The sequence below is a fragment of the Marmota monax genome, unplaced genomic scaffold (genome assembly GCF_021218885.2).
Source record: "Marmota monax isolate L192 unplaced genomic scaffold, Marmota_monax_Labrador192_F-V1.1 WCK01_AAM20220418_F8-fsc00019, whole genome shotgun sequence".
In the NCBI taxonomy this organism is placed as follows: domain Eukaryota; kingdom Metazoa; phylum Chordata; class Mammalia; order Rodentia; family Sciuridae; genus Marmota; species Marmota monax.
In genome coordinates, this window is record NW_026695242.1 from 6,026,537 (window position 1) to 6,042,690 (window position 16,154).

At 36.8% G+C, this 16,154-nt stretch overlaps 1 protein-coding gene across 2 annotated transcripts in view; it reads left to right on the forward strand.

The window, feature by feature from the left end:
• The first annotated feature begins 1,837 nt into the window (after positions 1-1,837).
• P4ha1 (prolyl 4-hydroxylase subunit alpha 1) overlaps positions 1,838-16,154 on the forward strand; it is a 65,807-nt gene continuing 51,490 nt past the window's right edge. For both annotated transcript variants that reach the window (XM_046419814.2, XM_046419813.2), the window contains exons 1-2: positions 1,838-1,974; positions 15,810-15,917. In XM_046419814.2, the coding sequence (XP_046275770.1) occupies positions 15,842-15,917 (76 nt within the window). In that variant the 5' untranslated portion in view covers positions 1,838-1,974; positions 15,810-15,841. The remainder of the gene's footprint in view (positions 1,975-15,809; positions 15,918-16,154) is intronic.

Below are 16,154 nucleotides of genomic sequence, written 5' to 3' on the forward strand. Positions count from 1 at the left end.
TTTTACAAAAGCATATGACTATTTGAACATATTGTTAGGACTCCTTCTATGGACTTGGAAAGGGGAAGTGCAAATGAGTATCCCTGAAGCTGGAGCTTCATTAACTTCACAGTAAATCTGCTGAAGCCATTGTTTTTTTGGCTCCTTGACCACTTCACACTTTTAAAAAATATTGAGGACTACAAGAAGTTTTTTTTTTTTTTTAAATCTAACCCAGGGATGCTTAGCATGAGCTACATGCCCACCCTGTTTTTGAGACAGGGTCTCACTAATTTGCTGAGGCTGTTTTTGAACTTTCAATCCTCCTGTCTCAGCCTCCTAAATCACTGTGATTATAAGCGAGTACCACTGTGCCTGGCAACAAGAAGCTTTTATGTAGATCATATCTGTCTAGGATATGAGTTATTAATTCATTCAGAAACAATTAAAAAGTTGCATGTTAACTTTTTAAATAGAATACATTTTCTAAAGTAAGAAGATTGGCACTATTTTACATTTCTGCAAATCTAATGTCTGGCTTAAAAGAAGATTCTTATAGATGCTCTGCACTCAATCCTTTGCAAGAGCACAGGATCTGTAGTCTCTGGAAAACCCCACTGTATTGCCATAAAAGCAAATAAATTCTTAACATGAAAAGAATTTTGACCTTGTGATACCCTGACCACTCTTTAAGAACCACTGATTAAGGCATCACCTTATCTACTTTTTTGGTTGCCTGAAGCTCCCAAGTAGGCTTTATCTATTTTGATATCTGTATACTCAACCACACCTCCTGAATATACTTTCTGGTACATATGGAAAACTTTGTGTGAACACTTTTTAATGAATAAAATGTTGTAGGGAAGTTTTTTTTTTTTCTTTTCATTGACAAGAGGAAAATCACCTTTGCTGCTCCTTGATAGTAAAGCTTTCTTCTTTTAGAAATGACTAAGATCCAATGCACTATTTAGTGTCTTAGAGTACTTAGTATATATTTTTTTCTTTTTCCTCCCTTTTCTTTGTGTGACTGGGGATCAAACCCAGGGCTCATGTATACTAGGTACGTGCTCTGCCACTGAGCTACACCCCCAGACCCTAGAGGACTTACTTACAATAAATTATAATATTTATCAAATCCTTTCTGTATGGTAGGCATGTTCTAAGTGCTTTATATCCATTTTCTCATGCTAATCCTAGGAGACAGATAATACCGTCATTCCTATTTTGTAGTTGAGGAAAAAGATATGAGAAAGGTTAAAGCCAAACGTTACAAAGGACTAAGCAGGATTTAAACCCAGATAATCTGACTCTGGAGCTTTTAGCCTACTATCTGCTGATAAAGAATAAAGATGGGAGATAGAGTGAGATTCCTATAAAATGACTATAGAGATATGAGAGGGAGGTTAAAAAGCAAAAAGGCTTTAAGCCAAGATAGTTGAGACACTAGACTGGACGCACTGTATTATTTTCCACTCCAGGATTCCTTTCTGCTATATTTTCTATGCTTCCTTGTTCCTCTTTTCATTTTAAAGATATGCCTTTGCTGGTGGCTTCGTTGCTCAGACCTGGCGCTGACCATGAAATTGAACAGGAGCGGGGAAATCCCGTGGTATCCGCGGGAACGACAGCGTGGAGACACCACTGCGCACGCGCGTTACTCCCTAGGCCTGCCCGCTTTGGCGGCGCGACCAGCCCCAGCCCCTGCTCTCCGCCTTCGACTCCACGCACCCGCCGCGGGTGGGGGCGGGAGGGAGGCTCGAGCTGAGGCGCCTGCGCAGTCCTGGGGGCGCTGGTGTGATCGAGCTCACGTAGCGAGGGCTGCAGTTGCCTCCTCCCCGGAGCTGCCGTCGCGGCCTAGAGGTTATAAAAGGGCTAACTGGCTCCCTCTGCTGCCCAGTTGCGCCGCCAGCGGGCTGAGGGCAGGGAGTAGGTAGCCGGCCCGAGTGCAGGCGACAGGAACTGAAGAGCGCGCCGCCTTCCCGTCCCACTTTCCAGGTGAGACGCTCCTTCGACCTTGGAGAAGGGCTGTGGCCCAGGGGCAGCCCTGGTCCACTTCGCACTGCCGCAGCGGTCCGTGCTCTCCCGGCTGTGGTAGGGTGGCTGGGGGGCGGGGGTCTCCGCTTAACTACAGCAGCTTGGGTACCTTCTCCGCTGGAGACGGGTCCCGGTCTCCCAGTGCCCTCGTGCTGCCCCGCAGGCCCGGCTGCTCTCCTCGGGGCTCCCCTTCCCACCTCTGCCCCCATCCCGCCTCTGACCGTTGGGGCTGCAGCAGCCTCTGTCCCCGCCCCAGGGACCAGGACTTTCTTGAATGTTCCTTCCCGGGCAGGAATCGCCCTGTTGATTTTTCCAAGCTCCCTTCGTACCTGGTGCTCCCTACAAAGCTGAGAGGAACGCGAGGGTGGGGCGTGGGTTTTTGGCTGCCACAGCCGCAGATGGTTAGCATGTGGCAATGGAGAGTGGGCTTTACAGCTTACAGCTGAGGCTGAAGCTCTCCAGGCATTTTGCGCTATCGAAAAAATCGTCGGGTCCGGGAAGCGGACCTTCTCTGAAAGTTAGGGCTGAAGTCATCTGTTGCGCGCCGGGGTGCTGCCTCAGCAGCCACACGTAGCCGGGGGCGCCGAGTTTAGGGCTGCTGGAGCCGAGGAAGTTGCTGTCACATCTCCCAGTTGGGGAAGCTGGGCTGCTGCTTCCCTCTTCGTCCCCATAAATCTTTTTAAAGGCACATGAGTTCTCCCCGCCCTCGAGAATTTGCAGAGTTTAAAAGTCCACTTAAGTCAAACATTTCATGATTGTGTGAGAATTTTGAGTTGGATTATATGACTGGCCTCCAGATACATGTTTCTAGGGGAGGAGGGATGGTACGGTAAGTATGAGAATAGTTCTCCTAAATAATCGAACCTATTAAATACATAATTCAATTTTTAGACGCTAACATGCGTTCCGCAGAGTGGAGAAGACTCTTGGAATTTTACACTGTCTTAAAGGGATAAAGAAGCAGCTAAATCCCCTTTTAGGAATTGATCTAAAATGTCTAAGACGTTTGCCAATTTCTGCTTAACTGTTTCTCTGAGAGCTGTGGCTCTAGGACTTTGCCTTGGAATGCACTCTGAAGGGATGAAGTGGCCACTACGTGAGTGGGGGAGGGGGAAAGACGTGGCAGCAGTGTTCTTTCATCAACTTTTGCTCATTTTTTTTTTTTTTAAGGTTCTGGGAAGTAACGTATTTGCCCTTGTAGGTTTGGATGTAGCTTATGAATGGGGCTAGACTTTTCCTAAAATAATCAGATGAAATATTCAGCATGCAGAGCAGGAACATTGGAAGTTAAATACTTTGAAGGGTTCTTTGGATCTAGTTTATATGGAGAAAATAGGTACCTTAAGCAGAAAATAGCCAAGAAGCTGAAAAGTGAACAACCTTGAATATATTTTACCTTGATTTGAAACATGAATAGTCATTCTGTGATTTTTCTCTAACTTTGGCTTAAAGTAATCTTAATATGAAACTTAAATTTTATCTTTTTCTTTAGAAGAATAGATTTTACCACTTACCTTTAAAAATCATGTCAGTTTTGGTTTTGGATTATTGGCTCTTGTAAGTCCTACCAGTGTTTTTGATAGCTAATGGCAAAAGCTTCTTGGATTTACAGTCTAAGAAAAAGGACTCTTTTTCTCTTTTAAAATGGGTAATGCTGTTTCCATTGACATACTGAAATGAATTTTAAATTACTCAAAGCCAGGTCTTTTTGATAAGAGGATAATTACATTGGCCATTTTTTGTCTTGGTACTTAGTTGGTAAAACAGATGAAAATTGTGTACAACTTTTAATTATTGTTTAAACAACCATTGAAAAAAGAAAACTATATCACCTGTGTAGTCCATGTTGTAGAAGAGAGGGACCTTGGCTTTTGGTAAGGAGATGTTAACCTTTTCTGTTACTGCAGAGTGAACTGTATACTGACAAGCAGTATCTTTTATAGAGCAGTTAAATTCAAACTCCTTCTTTTATTCCAAGGATAAAGCAAGAGTTAGAGTAGTGATAAAGTTTGCGAGTCTTCATTTCTGTGGAAGGGATGTTTATTTTATTTAGTGATTATGAACTGGACCGTAGTTACTGCTCTTTTATTGACCTAGGGGATATACATAGTAGTGGTTCTCAACTTATTTCAAGGTCATGGAATCCTTTGGAAAACTGCTGGAAAGTGTGGTCCTAGGTCAGAAAGGGCAAATATGCTCTAACATGGGATTTTATATACCATTTCTGCCTTCTCCTTACTCATGAACTCTTATTATAAGATACTCTAGAAAAAATAAAAGGCATGCAAAGCTGATGTTTAAGGCTATCTAGGCATCTTGAATTTCTTGAATATTTCTGAAAATTGAATTAGGCATGAATTTTGAGGTTTTTTTTTTGTTTATGTATGTGTGTGTGTGTGTGTGTATAGTTGACCTTTATTTTATTTATATATGGTGTTGAGAATAGAATCCAGTGACTTTCACATGCCAGGTAAGCACTCTACCCCTGAGCCACAACCCCAACCCACTTGGCTTAAAGGGTTTTAAGAAAAGTTAATAGATTGTTAGAATTATTGAATTGCCAAGTCAATGATAGTACATCATATTGTGTATTCCCACCATATTGTGACATATTTGGTTTGTCACTCAAAGTAGAATAGGCATGAAGGTAAACAGAAATAAATTGTATCACTCTTGGATTAAACTTCATTGCTGTTCTTACAGTGAGATCTTGAATCTTACAATTAAACAATAATGAGTGTGTATATAAATATATGAGATGAGTCAAACAAAGTAGATATATATATGTGAAACTTGTTAAATTTCTCTTCCTACTTGGTGAAATGTATTTGTATAAATTGAAGCTATCCTGTCTTCTAGTCAAATAAATATTGTGCATGAATAAAAATTTACAGAATTCAAAAGGCTTCTCATTTAGGTTACTCCCAACAGTTTTTGAACTTTATACTGATCATTCCTTGGATGATCAGTATGACCATTAGTATTCTTTAAAGAAAGAAACACATGACACTAAAACCTTATTCATATACTAGTCTGTCTTCTATTGCTATGAGAAAATAGGACAGGGTGTTTTTTTAAAAAATTAGGCTGATTTAGATTGTTCTTCTGGAGGTTTAAAAGCATGGCACTGGCTTCTGCTCAGCTCTGGTGTGAGGGCCTCATGGTAGATGACATCACCATGGTGGAAGTGTATGTGAAAATGATGACATGGTGAGACAGGAAGCCAGAGAAATTGAGGGTTCAGGCTTACTCTCTCTAACAGCCCACTCTGGGGAAACAAACTTACTCTGAGACCAGCATTAATTCCTTCTAAGGGCAGTGCCTCAACAAGGTAACCACCTCCCACTAGGGCCCAACTCTCTCTCTTTTTTTTAATATTTATTTTTTAGTTGGACACAGTATCTTTATTTATTTATTTTTATGTGGTGCTGAGGATCGAACCCAGGGCCTCACATGTGCTAGGTTAGCGCTGTACCGCTGAGCACAACCCCAGCCCCTAGGGCCCAACTCTTAAAGTTTCTACTGCCTTTCACATCACTACATTGGGGCCAGGCTTCTCACAAATGAACCTTTGGTGTACAAACCACATCTAAACCATAGCAGTCAGTAATTCTTTTCTTCCTCTAATCATCCAGGGATTGGACTGGACTCTAAAAAGACTTGGAAAGTCCTCTTATATGATCTGCCAGATAACTAAAGCACCTTAGGAAGAGTTTCTTTATATATTATAATGCCTGAAGATGATTCTGTGAGGTAGTTTTATATTATCTCCATTTCACAATATAAAGAAAACAAGACTCAGAAAAGTCAAGTAATTTGCTCAAGAATTCAATAAATGGCAAAACTAGGACTTGGACTCAGGTCACCTGTTCTCTGATTCATATTTCGTATTCCTTCATCATCTCTGATGAAAGTTGATTAATAGCATATCTACCACTGTATTAGAAATGTTTTCAGTATCTAGAGTTGAAATAAACCTGAATTCCTGGCTAGTAGTAATTAACAGTCTTTTCCATTCAATTTAAATGACTGGGAGTATCAAAAGAGTAATGAAAAATGTTTCATAGAAAAAACAGAACATGAATACTTAAAATAATGCTATTATTTTACTCTGTTAAATCAGTCAGTGCTGAATGGAAGCACTTATCTAGATTCTTATCCTCTGCAATAAGGAATAGTCTTTTATGTACATTTTCTTCAGCTGGCATCAGAAAAAAAGGGAATTGAAGGCTGGAAAGAAGAGAGTTAGACCAGGGTAAAGAAAAGTGGCATTTTGGCAATATAGCCTTGGGAGTGTTGAAGTTGAGTAAAGTATACCTGAGTCTTGAAGCTATAATCCATCTATTAAGAAAGGGGTTGCTAACCAGTTTTGGCTATTCTACTCTGAACTAATGGACCCTGGCCTGAATTGATCATGTTCAGAGATACAAGCATACATAAATAACCTCTTTTGTATTAGGAATGAGATTTGAGTAATATTATAGGTACCTGTGGGTATTTGTCTGTAATATATGCAGAATGAATTAAACAGATGTTTCAGTTATAGGAATCAAACTTACTTTGATTTTGGAACTTAATAAGACCCAAGAATTGATAGTCAACAACTACAAGTCATGAAAAAAGCTTTGAACATCGTATGAAGTATAAAGTAGAAAAGCAGTATATAGTAGTACTCTCTGATCCAGGAGGGTTACATTCTAAGACCCCCAAGGATGTCTGAAGCCTCAGTATCAGATTGTACATATATTGTTTTTTTTCCTCTACACACAGTAAGAGATTAAGAACAATAAATTAAAATAGAACAATAAATTAAAATATAATTATAACTATACTATAATAAAAGTCATGTGATATGGTCTCTCAAAATTTTGAATATTACTTTGGAAGCACTTTATGGATTCTCTTTGTATATCCAAATTGCCAGATCACTACACTTGTGCTCAAAATGTCTTAATTCCTCATTGCACTAAAATAATAGTTTTAGGCCACAGTTGACCATGGGTAACTGAAACCACAGAAAGTGAACCTGTGGATAAAGGAAAACTATTGTGTTCTGTTATTCATGTCTACAGTGACAGAAGTGGATTCTGTGAGCATCTTAAAATTACTAGCCAGGGTGGTGGTGCACGCCTTTAATCCCAGTGGCTTAGGAGGCTGAGGCAGGAAGATCTCGAGTTCAAAGCCAGCCTCAGCAATGGCGAGGCACTAAGCAACTCAGTGAGACCCTGTCTCTAAATAAAATACAAAATAGGGCTAGGGATATGGCTCACTGGTCTAGTGCCCTTGAGTTCAATCCCTGGTGCACCTCCCCAAATTTTTATAAACATATTAAATTTTTGGAAGGTATTTAGTAAGGTTTCTGGGGAATAAGTAATAGAAATGGAAATTATAAAGTTTTAATCACTAAGATGTGGTTAATCTGTTTTCTATTTTCTGAAAAAGATTTTTCACCTGGCTCCCTAGCTCTATTGTCCAAATAATTTCTCAAGCTTTCTAACCAAAAATTGTTCTGTGAAATGTTTATTTCACTAAAGAAGGAAAATGTGTATACAAAGACTGCACTGTTGTTTACTTCTAGAAAAATTGTCCTGGAAATGTTGTTCTGGGTTCTGTGTTGTGATCATTAAGTCTTATTGCACATAGTGATATTGTTACTTTACATTGTGCTTAAAGAATAATAGCTTCTTGTTTGAAATAACATACAGAATGGAGGATGTGTTTATATGTTTATATGAGTGCAGTAAATATCAACTAACTCGTTTTAAATAGGCTCAGAACTATTGTTACACTGTAAGATTAGCTGTATTTATAGATCTAGTTCCTTCAAAAATTAATCAATAAGTGTTTATTTTAGTGTTTCTAAAATCTACTTGTTTGAATTTAGGACCTCAAAACATTTTGGATCTCTCAGCATTGCTGTATTGACCTTTGTTATTGCCTCATTTCCAGAGAATCCTGTCCCAACACCTTTTAAATTCATACAGATTTATTCATATTCAAAGGTTGCACGAAGACATTCTCAAAGTTACATAGTTTCAAATTTTACTGTCATTTCTTTTAACCTCAAAGATATTTAGAGAATAGGTCTCAATTAATTGATTAAAAACACTATTACAAGTGACAGTAAATGTTGGTGAGGATGTGGGGGAAAAGGGACACTCATATATTGCTGGTGGAACTGCAAATTGGTGTAACTACTCTGGAAAACAGTATGGAGATTTCTCAGAAAATTTGGAATAGAACCACCATTTGACCCAGCTATCCCACTCCTCAGCAAATACCCAAAGAACTTAAAATCAGCATGCTGTAGTGATGTGGCCACATAATATTCATAGCAGCTCAATTCACAATAGGTAAGCTATGGAACTCGCTTAGGTGCCTTTCAACAGATGAATGGATAAAGAAATGTGGTACATACCCAATGGAATATTAGCTGTAAAGAAGAATAAAATTATGGCATTTTCTGGTAAATGGATGGAACTGGAGGATATTAAGTGAAATAAGCCAATCCGCAAAAAACCAAAGACCAAATATTGTCCCTGATATGCAGATGCTGACCCACAGTGGACCTTGTGGGGGTCAAGGGGGAGGGCAGTGGAGGTTCACTGGATTGGAGGGGGGCAGGAATGGGAGGAAGGAAGGCCTAATGGGAATGGGAAATACAGTAGAATGAATCTGACATAACTTTCCTATGTTTGTATATGAATACATGACCAGTGTAACTTGTACAACCACAAGAATGGGAAGTTATACTCTGTGTATGATATGTCAAAATACATTTTACTGTCATGTATAACTAAAAGGAACAAATAAAAAAAAGTACCCATAAACAAACAAAAAACACTCTAGGGCTGAGGTTGTAGCTCAGTGGTAGAGCACTTGCCTGGCACATGTGAGGCACTGGGTTTGATCCTCAGCACCACATAAAAATAAATAAATAAAAATAAAGGTATTGTGTCCATCTACAACTAAAAAAAATAAGTTACATGTGAACACTAGAATTGTGATGGTGTTAAGTAAAAATATCACCCTTAAGATTTTTTTTTTTTATGAATTTGCAGTTCCTCCTCTGCTTCTCATCCCTAAGAAACCATTTTTCTCTGTCACTTGAGATTAGTTTGTATTTTCTACAGATTTATATAAATGGGATTGTTTAGTATAATCTCTCTCTATATATATTGTTATAGAGTATGAGTCTGGCTTATTACACTCAGTATAATTATTATTATTTTTTTTAAAGAGAGAGAATTTTTTAATATTTATTTTTTAGTTTTCGGCGGACACAACATCTTTGTATGTGGTGCTGAGGATGGAACCCGGGCTGTACGCATGCCAGGCCAGTGCGCTACCGCTTGAGCCACGTCCCCAGCCCTCAGTATAATTATTTTGACATTCACCCATGTTGTTCATTCCTTTTTGTTGTTTGTTAAATTGTAGTAGATTGTACAAGTTACCATAATTTAAAAAATCCATTTACCAGTTGATGGACATTTGGGCTGTTTCCCTCCCCTTTTTTTAGAGAGAGAGAGAGAGAGAGAGAGAGAGAATTTTTTAATATTTAATTTTCGGCGGACACAACATCTTTATTTTATGTGGTGCTGAGGATCAAACCCAGCACCCCAGGCATGCCAGGGGAGCGCGTTACCGCTTGAGCCACATGCCCAGCCCCTCCCCATTTTTGACTGTGATAAATCTGTAACATTAATGTACAAATCTTTAGCAGGGCATATGCTTTCTTTTCTAGGAGTGGAATGACTTGAATTTATGTGATAGGGAAGTAATTTTTTTCCAGTTGGTGGCTTGTCTTCATTCTTTTAAAAAGTGTATTTCAAAGGGAAATCTCTGTTATCAGACAACATCTCTATGTAGAAACTTAAAAGGCTCTTCAAAAACAGCTATGGTAAATAAGTGAATTCTGCAGATTTTCAGGATAGAAGGTCAATACAGATCAATCAGTTGCATTTCTCTATACTTGTAGTGAGCAATTGGAAATTGAAATTAAAAAATTACCATCTCAGCACCAGAAACATGAAATATTTGAAGAATTGACTTTACAAAATCTGTATGCTGAAAATTAAAAAACACTGATTATACCATGCTCAAGGATTGGAAGCTCTATTAAAAATGTACATTCTTATCCACCTGAAATATATAGATTCAATGCAGTTTCTGTCCATATTTCAGCAGGATTTCTTATAGAAACTCACAAGCTGATTCTAAAATTTATAGGGAAAAGCAAAGGAACTAAAAAAGCTAAAACACTACTTGATTTCAACTTGATATAGAGCTACTGTAATCAAGGCAGTATGGTTTTAGAGAAAAGATGTGTAGATCAATGGAACAAAATAAGAATTCAGATGCTCAGGGTTGGGATTGTGCTCAGAGGGAGAGCATTTGCCACGCATTCGTGAGGCGCTGGGTTTGATCCTCAGCACTACATTAAAGATAAAGATATTGTGTCCACCTAAATAACTAAAAAAATTAAAAAAAGAATTCAGATGCTCAAAAATGGTCAATTCTTTTGGGAAAAATAAATGGCAATTCAATAGAAGACAGTCTGGAACTGTTGGATATTTGTATGCAAAAGAAGAAAAAAATCTTTGTTTTATTTCTGAGATAAACCTTTAGACTAAGTTAATATTTGGACATAACATAATATTTGGATTAAGCAACATCAAGGAATGTATATATCATTTAATGTTTCTTTCTTTTCCTTCTTCCTTCAGCCTCTGTCTATTGTCTTCTCAAAATTCCTAAAACATAAAGGACCTGCATCTGTCTTCTAGGGGTCTGGGCTACTTGTTCCTTCTTGCTATCTTAACCAGAGTTGAAATTGAGCTTTCTTCTCCAGGTCATTTCTGTTTCTGTGCCCCATGAGACATCTTTGGTGACAAATTCAGCTATTATTGAGTTTTTCCCCACATCCAAAAGTAATTGACATTTTTTAAGCGTGTTCTGTGTTCCAGGTGGTAACCTAAGCACCTTGATATAAATTATTGCTTTTTAAATTACTTGCTGGCAGTCACATTTGACCTTCATATTTACACCTTACCCTTTGGCTTATTCCTGGTTCCTGTTAAAAGAACCATCAAATAAAGGTTGACATTTACTGATTTACTGTAAATTTTTAGCTTCTCTATCCTGAAAGCAAGAATTTTGACCTTTTTTGCATATTAGGAATGTATGTATTTCTAAGAAGGTGTTTGAAATAGTTGAATATTCAACTGTTATGTAGTTTAAAACACATAGTCTCAAAGTTAGTGAAAGAATGGTACCATTTTAATAATAATAAGATTGATATCTTTGTCAAACTTCTCCATTAACCTACATTAAAAAGTTTCTGATTTAGGAGTATCTGATTTTCCTAGCTGAGCAGAACTTCAGACATTAAGTTGTGCATGTGCTCAGTGGTAGAATGTTTGCCTGGGGTGTGTGTGTGTATCTGGGTTTGACCCCTGGCACTTAAAAAAATAAATAAAAGAATAAATATCGAGTTAATTTAACTTGAAGTGAACCTGAATTCCAGTTTAAATCTTTAAAAAAGTAGATTAAGTCACATATTCATAAACTACCTTTGATATAGAAGTAGTATTTTTGGATCTCTTTAACAAGCAAAAAGCAATTATTGAGAAATATTGCATTAAGCACAGGGATGAGGAGACAGATTATTTTTTAGTACTCTGGGCTCAATAAAAACCCAACTCCTAGCACATTAGGTAATTGTAAGTATAAATAGGAAATTGTCTAAAAAATTGAGATTAAGAGTATGATTAGACTTCAAGAATATATTTTTTCTTCTCCATCTTGTTCGTCGTCTTGTCTTTCTGTATATCTGCTTCATCCACTCTTTGGACCTATATGACAGAGCTTGATCTCTAATTTCTCCTGAACTTACTTTATATAGTTCAAAGAGTGAGTGCCATTTCTTTCTCACTTTCCAAAATTTCCAGAAATTTATGAGCCACTTAGTTAGGGATCATGCTGTTTGTAACATGACTGCTAAAACTGTGAGGATGAGTTGAAGGTAGAGGAGAGCAGCATCAAAAGGGTAGAAGAGGCAGTTTCTAGAAGAGAATAGGAGTAATGGAGGTATAATAGGCAAAATCAGAGGTGTGTTTTCTGAAATGATTTTATATTAAGGTTTTCTCTGATAGAAGAACTTCTAAATGATTCCCCATGTTGCACTTTTAATAAAGGGCAATATCTTGACTTGGAACTGACTTCCAGTATGAGTCTTAAAATGCTATTAAGTTGGAATTAAGTCAGCAACTCGGTTCACTGCTCAAGTAAGAAAGGTGTGGAAAAGAAGTTAGCAAGATTTCTTGAGTTTTTGATAGAGCAGTTGATCATAGCATTAAAGCTCTTGTCCATCAGATTCTAAGTACTAGATACTAGCTCACATTCTTTGGGAACAAAAGTATGACTGGAATTCATGGAATTAAGTTAAACAAATGACAATTTGCTAAGGGATTACAGAGAAAAGCAAAAATAAAACTACTTGCATCAGTAATCACTCTTAGTTGTCTCAGAAAATCCATTCCGTCTTTGATAGAAAAGGCATGCCACATCTTGACACATAGCACATTGTAATGGCCAGAATTTGTGTTGGTCTTTTGTGTTGATCATGAAAACTGTCAAAATGATTTAAGTGAACACTGTGACAGGAGAACCAACAGTTGGATATGAGATCTGTATGAGGAAAAACAAAGTTGGAGCCTTCTAAAATAATTAGAACAAGTATGGAAGGTGTGGAGAGACTTGTTAAAAGGAGCTTTGTGAAAAATTTTAAAGTTTAGGATATCAAGCATCTTGAGTCTGCCTTTTAAAATTGTTGGATGATTTGTCTGGAAATGTTGCAGGTTTTTCTTGGAAGAAAAAATGTGAAACGGAAAGGATAATAGAATTTTTTTTTTCCGGATGCCCAATTCTAGTAATTTATTGAATAATTTATACTTAAAATTCAGTAAATCCTGATGACTCAACATTGTAAATATTTACAGTGTAGTAGAACTCTTAAAGTCCATTCTGAGGGTTTGATTGACCTATTGAGTTTGTGGGGCTGGACTTTCCTGGAAGAAGCACTTTAGGAAAGTTTGATGTTGAATAATTCGTGCACTTTGCAATTTGCTTTTATCCAGGCCTACCTGAGACATTTTTTTTTTCCTAAAGGAGATTGCATCCGCTTTGATCTATTTATATTCTATTCAAGCTTGTTTGAAGATTTAGAACAGGAGACATATCTCCTTTTTTTTTATATATAAAATTGTATTGTCTTTGGGCACTTGACTCTTAGATGTTCTATAATGATTTACTTTGCAAGTTGATAACTGAGAATGGAAATGATGGAAGTAAAACACTATGAGTAAGGAAATCATTGTTTTAAAAATCTGTGATTGATAAAGCACATTAACATACTCCTTAAGGTTTCTGAATGAATGTGGGTAAATGAGACATAGTGTTAAAACAGGTTAGAGGAACCATTCCCTACAGTAATTAGAATTTCAGTTATATTTTTACAAAACGTGAGTTGATGTAAAAGCTATTTAAGGGAAGAATTCCATAATTACAAGGGTTTTTGTATCCAGTGGTTCTCCAAAGTGTGATCCTTAGTCCCAGTAATATCAGCATCACCTGGAATTTGTGTAAATTATCTAGATTGCTTTCTTATTTGTAAATTTAGAAATTATCTGCTTTCAGAGATACTCTGTGGTTGTTTTGTTTTATTGTTTATAACTGTTAAACCTGTGTAGACTTTATTTTAAAGCATAACATAAGGTAAAGAAATACTTACTCTTTATGTGAATAATGCTTTGGATTTTTATGTAAGCTCTGTCATTCTTAAAATACAATTTTCAGGTTGTATTTGAAGAAAAGCACCATTGAAATCTTTTTAGTTCTGTAAGCTAATGGTTCTTGAAGTTTAAGGACAATAAAAGTTGACAAAGAATCGTTCATGACAGTATATTTTTAGCAGTGAAACAATAATCTCATCTGAAAAAATCTAAACTTTCTCATTAGAGTTAAAAGTTCAAACAACATTTGTGATTATCTTTCTGTGAGTACAGACAAAGCATTTGTATTTTTTGGAAATAGCATTTATTCATGAAGAAAATGATGACAGAAATCTTTTTAAACAGTGAGAAACTTCTAGACTCTTCAGACAGCATCGGGTTTTGAAAAAGACTTGTGCTTTGGCAGGAACCCAGGAAAGGAAGTGTCTGCATCTGCTACATTCTAGAAGCCTTCCCAAAATCACTGTATGGCAGCCAAGAAAGCAGGGCATTTCACTACTGTGTGGTTCTGGAAGTATCTGGAAGTTTGCAGCAAATTTGAGGGAGGAGATTTAGGAGTTCTTCCAGAATGTCATTTTTTGTGGTGATCTATTTTTATTGAGATTCAAGTTACAGGGAAAGTAGTGTTATTTTTCAGCTGGAATAGGGACCTTTCACTGTGGCCTCCACTCAGCCTGTTGGTTTAGGTAAATTCACACTGGAAATCAGAGGTGCCTATACAAAGAGAACAGTGTGACAAATTAGAATAACCAGTGGGAGCCTGTTACTGGGGCAAACAGTATTGTAATGGTGGTTTATTCTCCTGTAAGGTAATCAGAAGCATTTAAAGTTCATGTTTGGGTAGAGAAGGAGAGAGAGAAGAGTGGTGGTAGGACATCTGGGAAATCAAGTTAAAACCTTTATGTTGTTTAGTTGATATCCTCATCTGCTGTGTAGAATTTTCACTAGAAAAAACTGCTACCAGTGGCACAGAGAAACAGAAGGACTTTGCTACCAGGATTAAAAAATAAAAAAATTCACAACTATGAACTTTCTTTTCTTGTTTTTAGGCATCATTGAGATATAATTCATATACCATACAATTCACCTACTTAATATTCATGATTCAGTACTATCAGAGTTATTTAATCATGTGTCCCTACATTTTCATTACCCCCAAATGCACAAGTTTTAATTGAATTTATTTAAAAATTTAAAACCATACAGAAAAAGATGGAACAAGTTAGGAATTTTCTTTCGTTTTGTTTTTTTTTTTTTTTTGTGGTGCTGGGGATTGAACCCAGGGCCTTGTGCATGTGAGGCAAGCACTCTGCCAACTGAGCTATATTCCCAGCCCACAAGTTAGGAATTTTAAGGATTAATTAGAAAGCTCTGAAATTTTTTTCCTTTAAAACATATTCTGACATCTTTAAAATATATTGGCAATATCTAATAAAGCATATCTTCTGGGAATATCATGGTTTTGATCTATATCACAGAGAAAACATATCTTAGGTTATATGAAGAGCCGCTGCTATTCAGCTACTCTGATTGTATTATTATGAAAAAAATTCAGATTAAATTTTTAAGCATAAGTTATCAGGTAATTAAAAAATGTATTTTTTTTCTCTAACATGAAATATCAAGGTAGTATTCTACATGAAAAATAAGAAGTTAACTATCATTAAATTATTTAATTAAATTATTATATCAATTTATAAGAATTTTTTCTTTTTCATTCTACTGTCTTTCCTATTCCTAGTCCCGCTCCCTTTTCCCCTTTGTTTAATCCACTGAGTTTATGATAATTAACATCAATTTGGGGTTAGAGCACTTGCCTTGCAAGTGTGAGACATTGAGTTTGATCTTCATCACTATATAAGAATAGATAAATAAAGGTATTATGTCCATTTACAGATTAAAAAAAATTCTTGGAATCTGGATTTAAACAACATTTAAATGGGAAAGATAAATAACATTTCCCTTCTTCCTCTTTTTTTTGCAATGGTTTTATTTCTCTTGCAGGTGTGTGAACCTGTAAAATTAAGTCTTCCAAGATGATCTGGTGTATTTTAATCATAGGGATTCTACTTCCCCAGTCTTTGGCCCATCCAGGCTTTTTTACTTCAATTGGTAAGTCTTAACTATATTTCGCATTTAAAATTTTCCATTTTTTTTTTAAATTTTTTATTGTGGGTTGTTCAAAACATTACAAATTTCTTGACATATCATATTCCACACTTTGATTCAAGTGGGTTATGAACTCCCACCTTCACCCCATACACAGATTGCAGAATCACATCAGTTACACATCCATTGATTTACCTATTGCCATACTAGTGTCTGTTGTGCTCCGCTGCCTTTCCCATC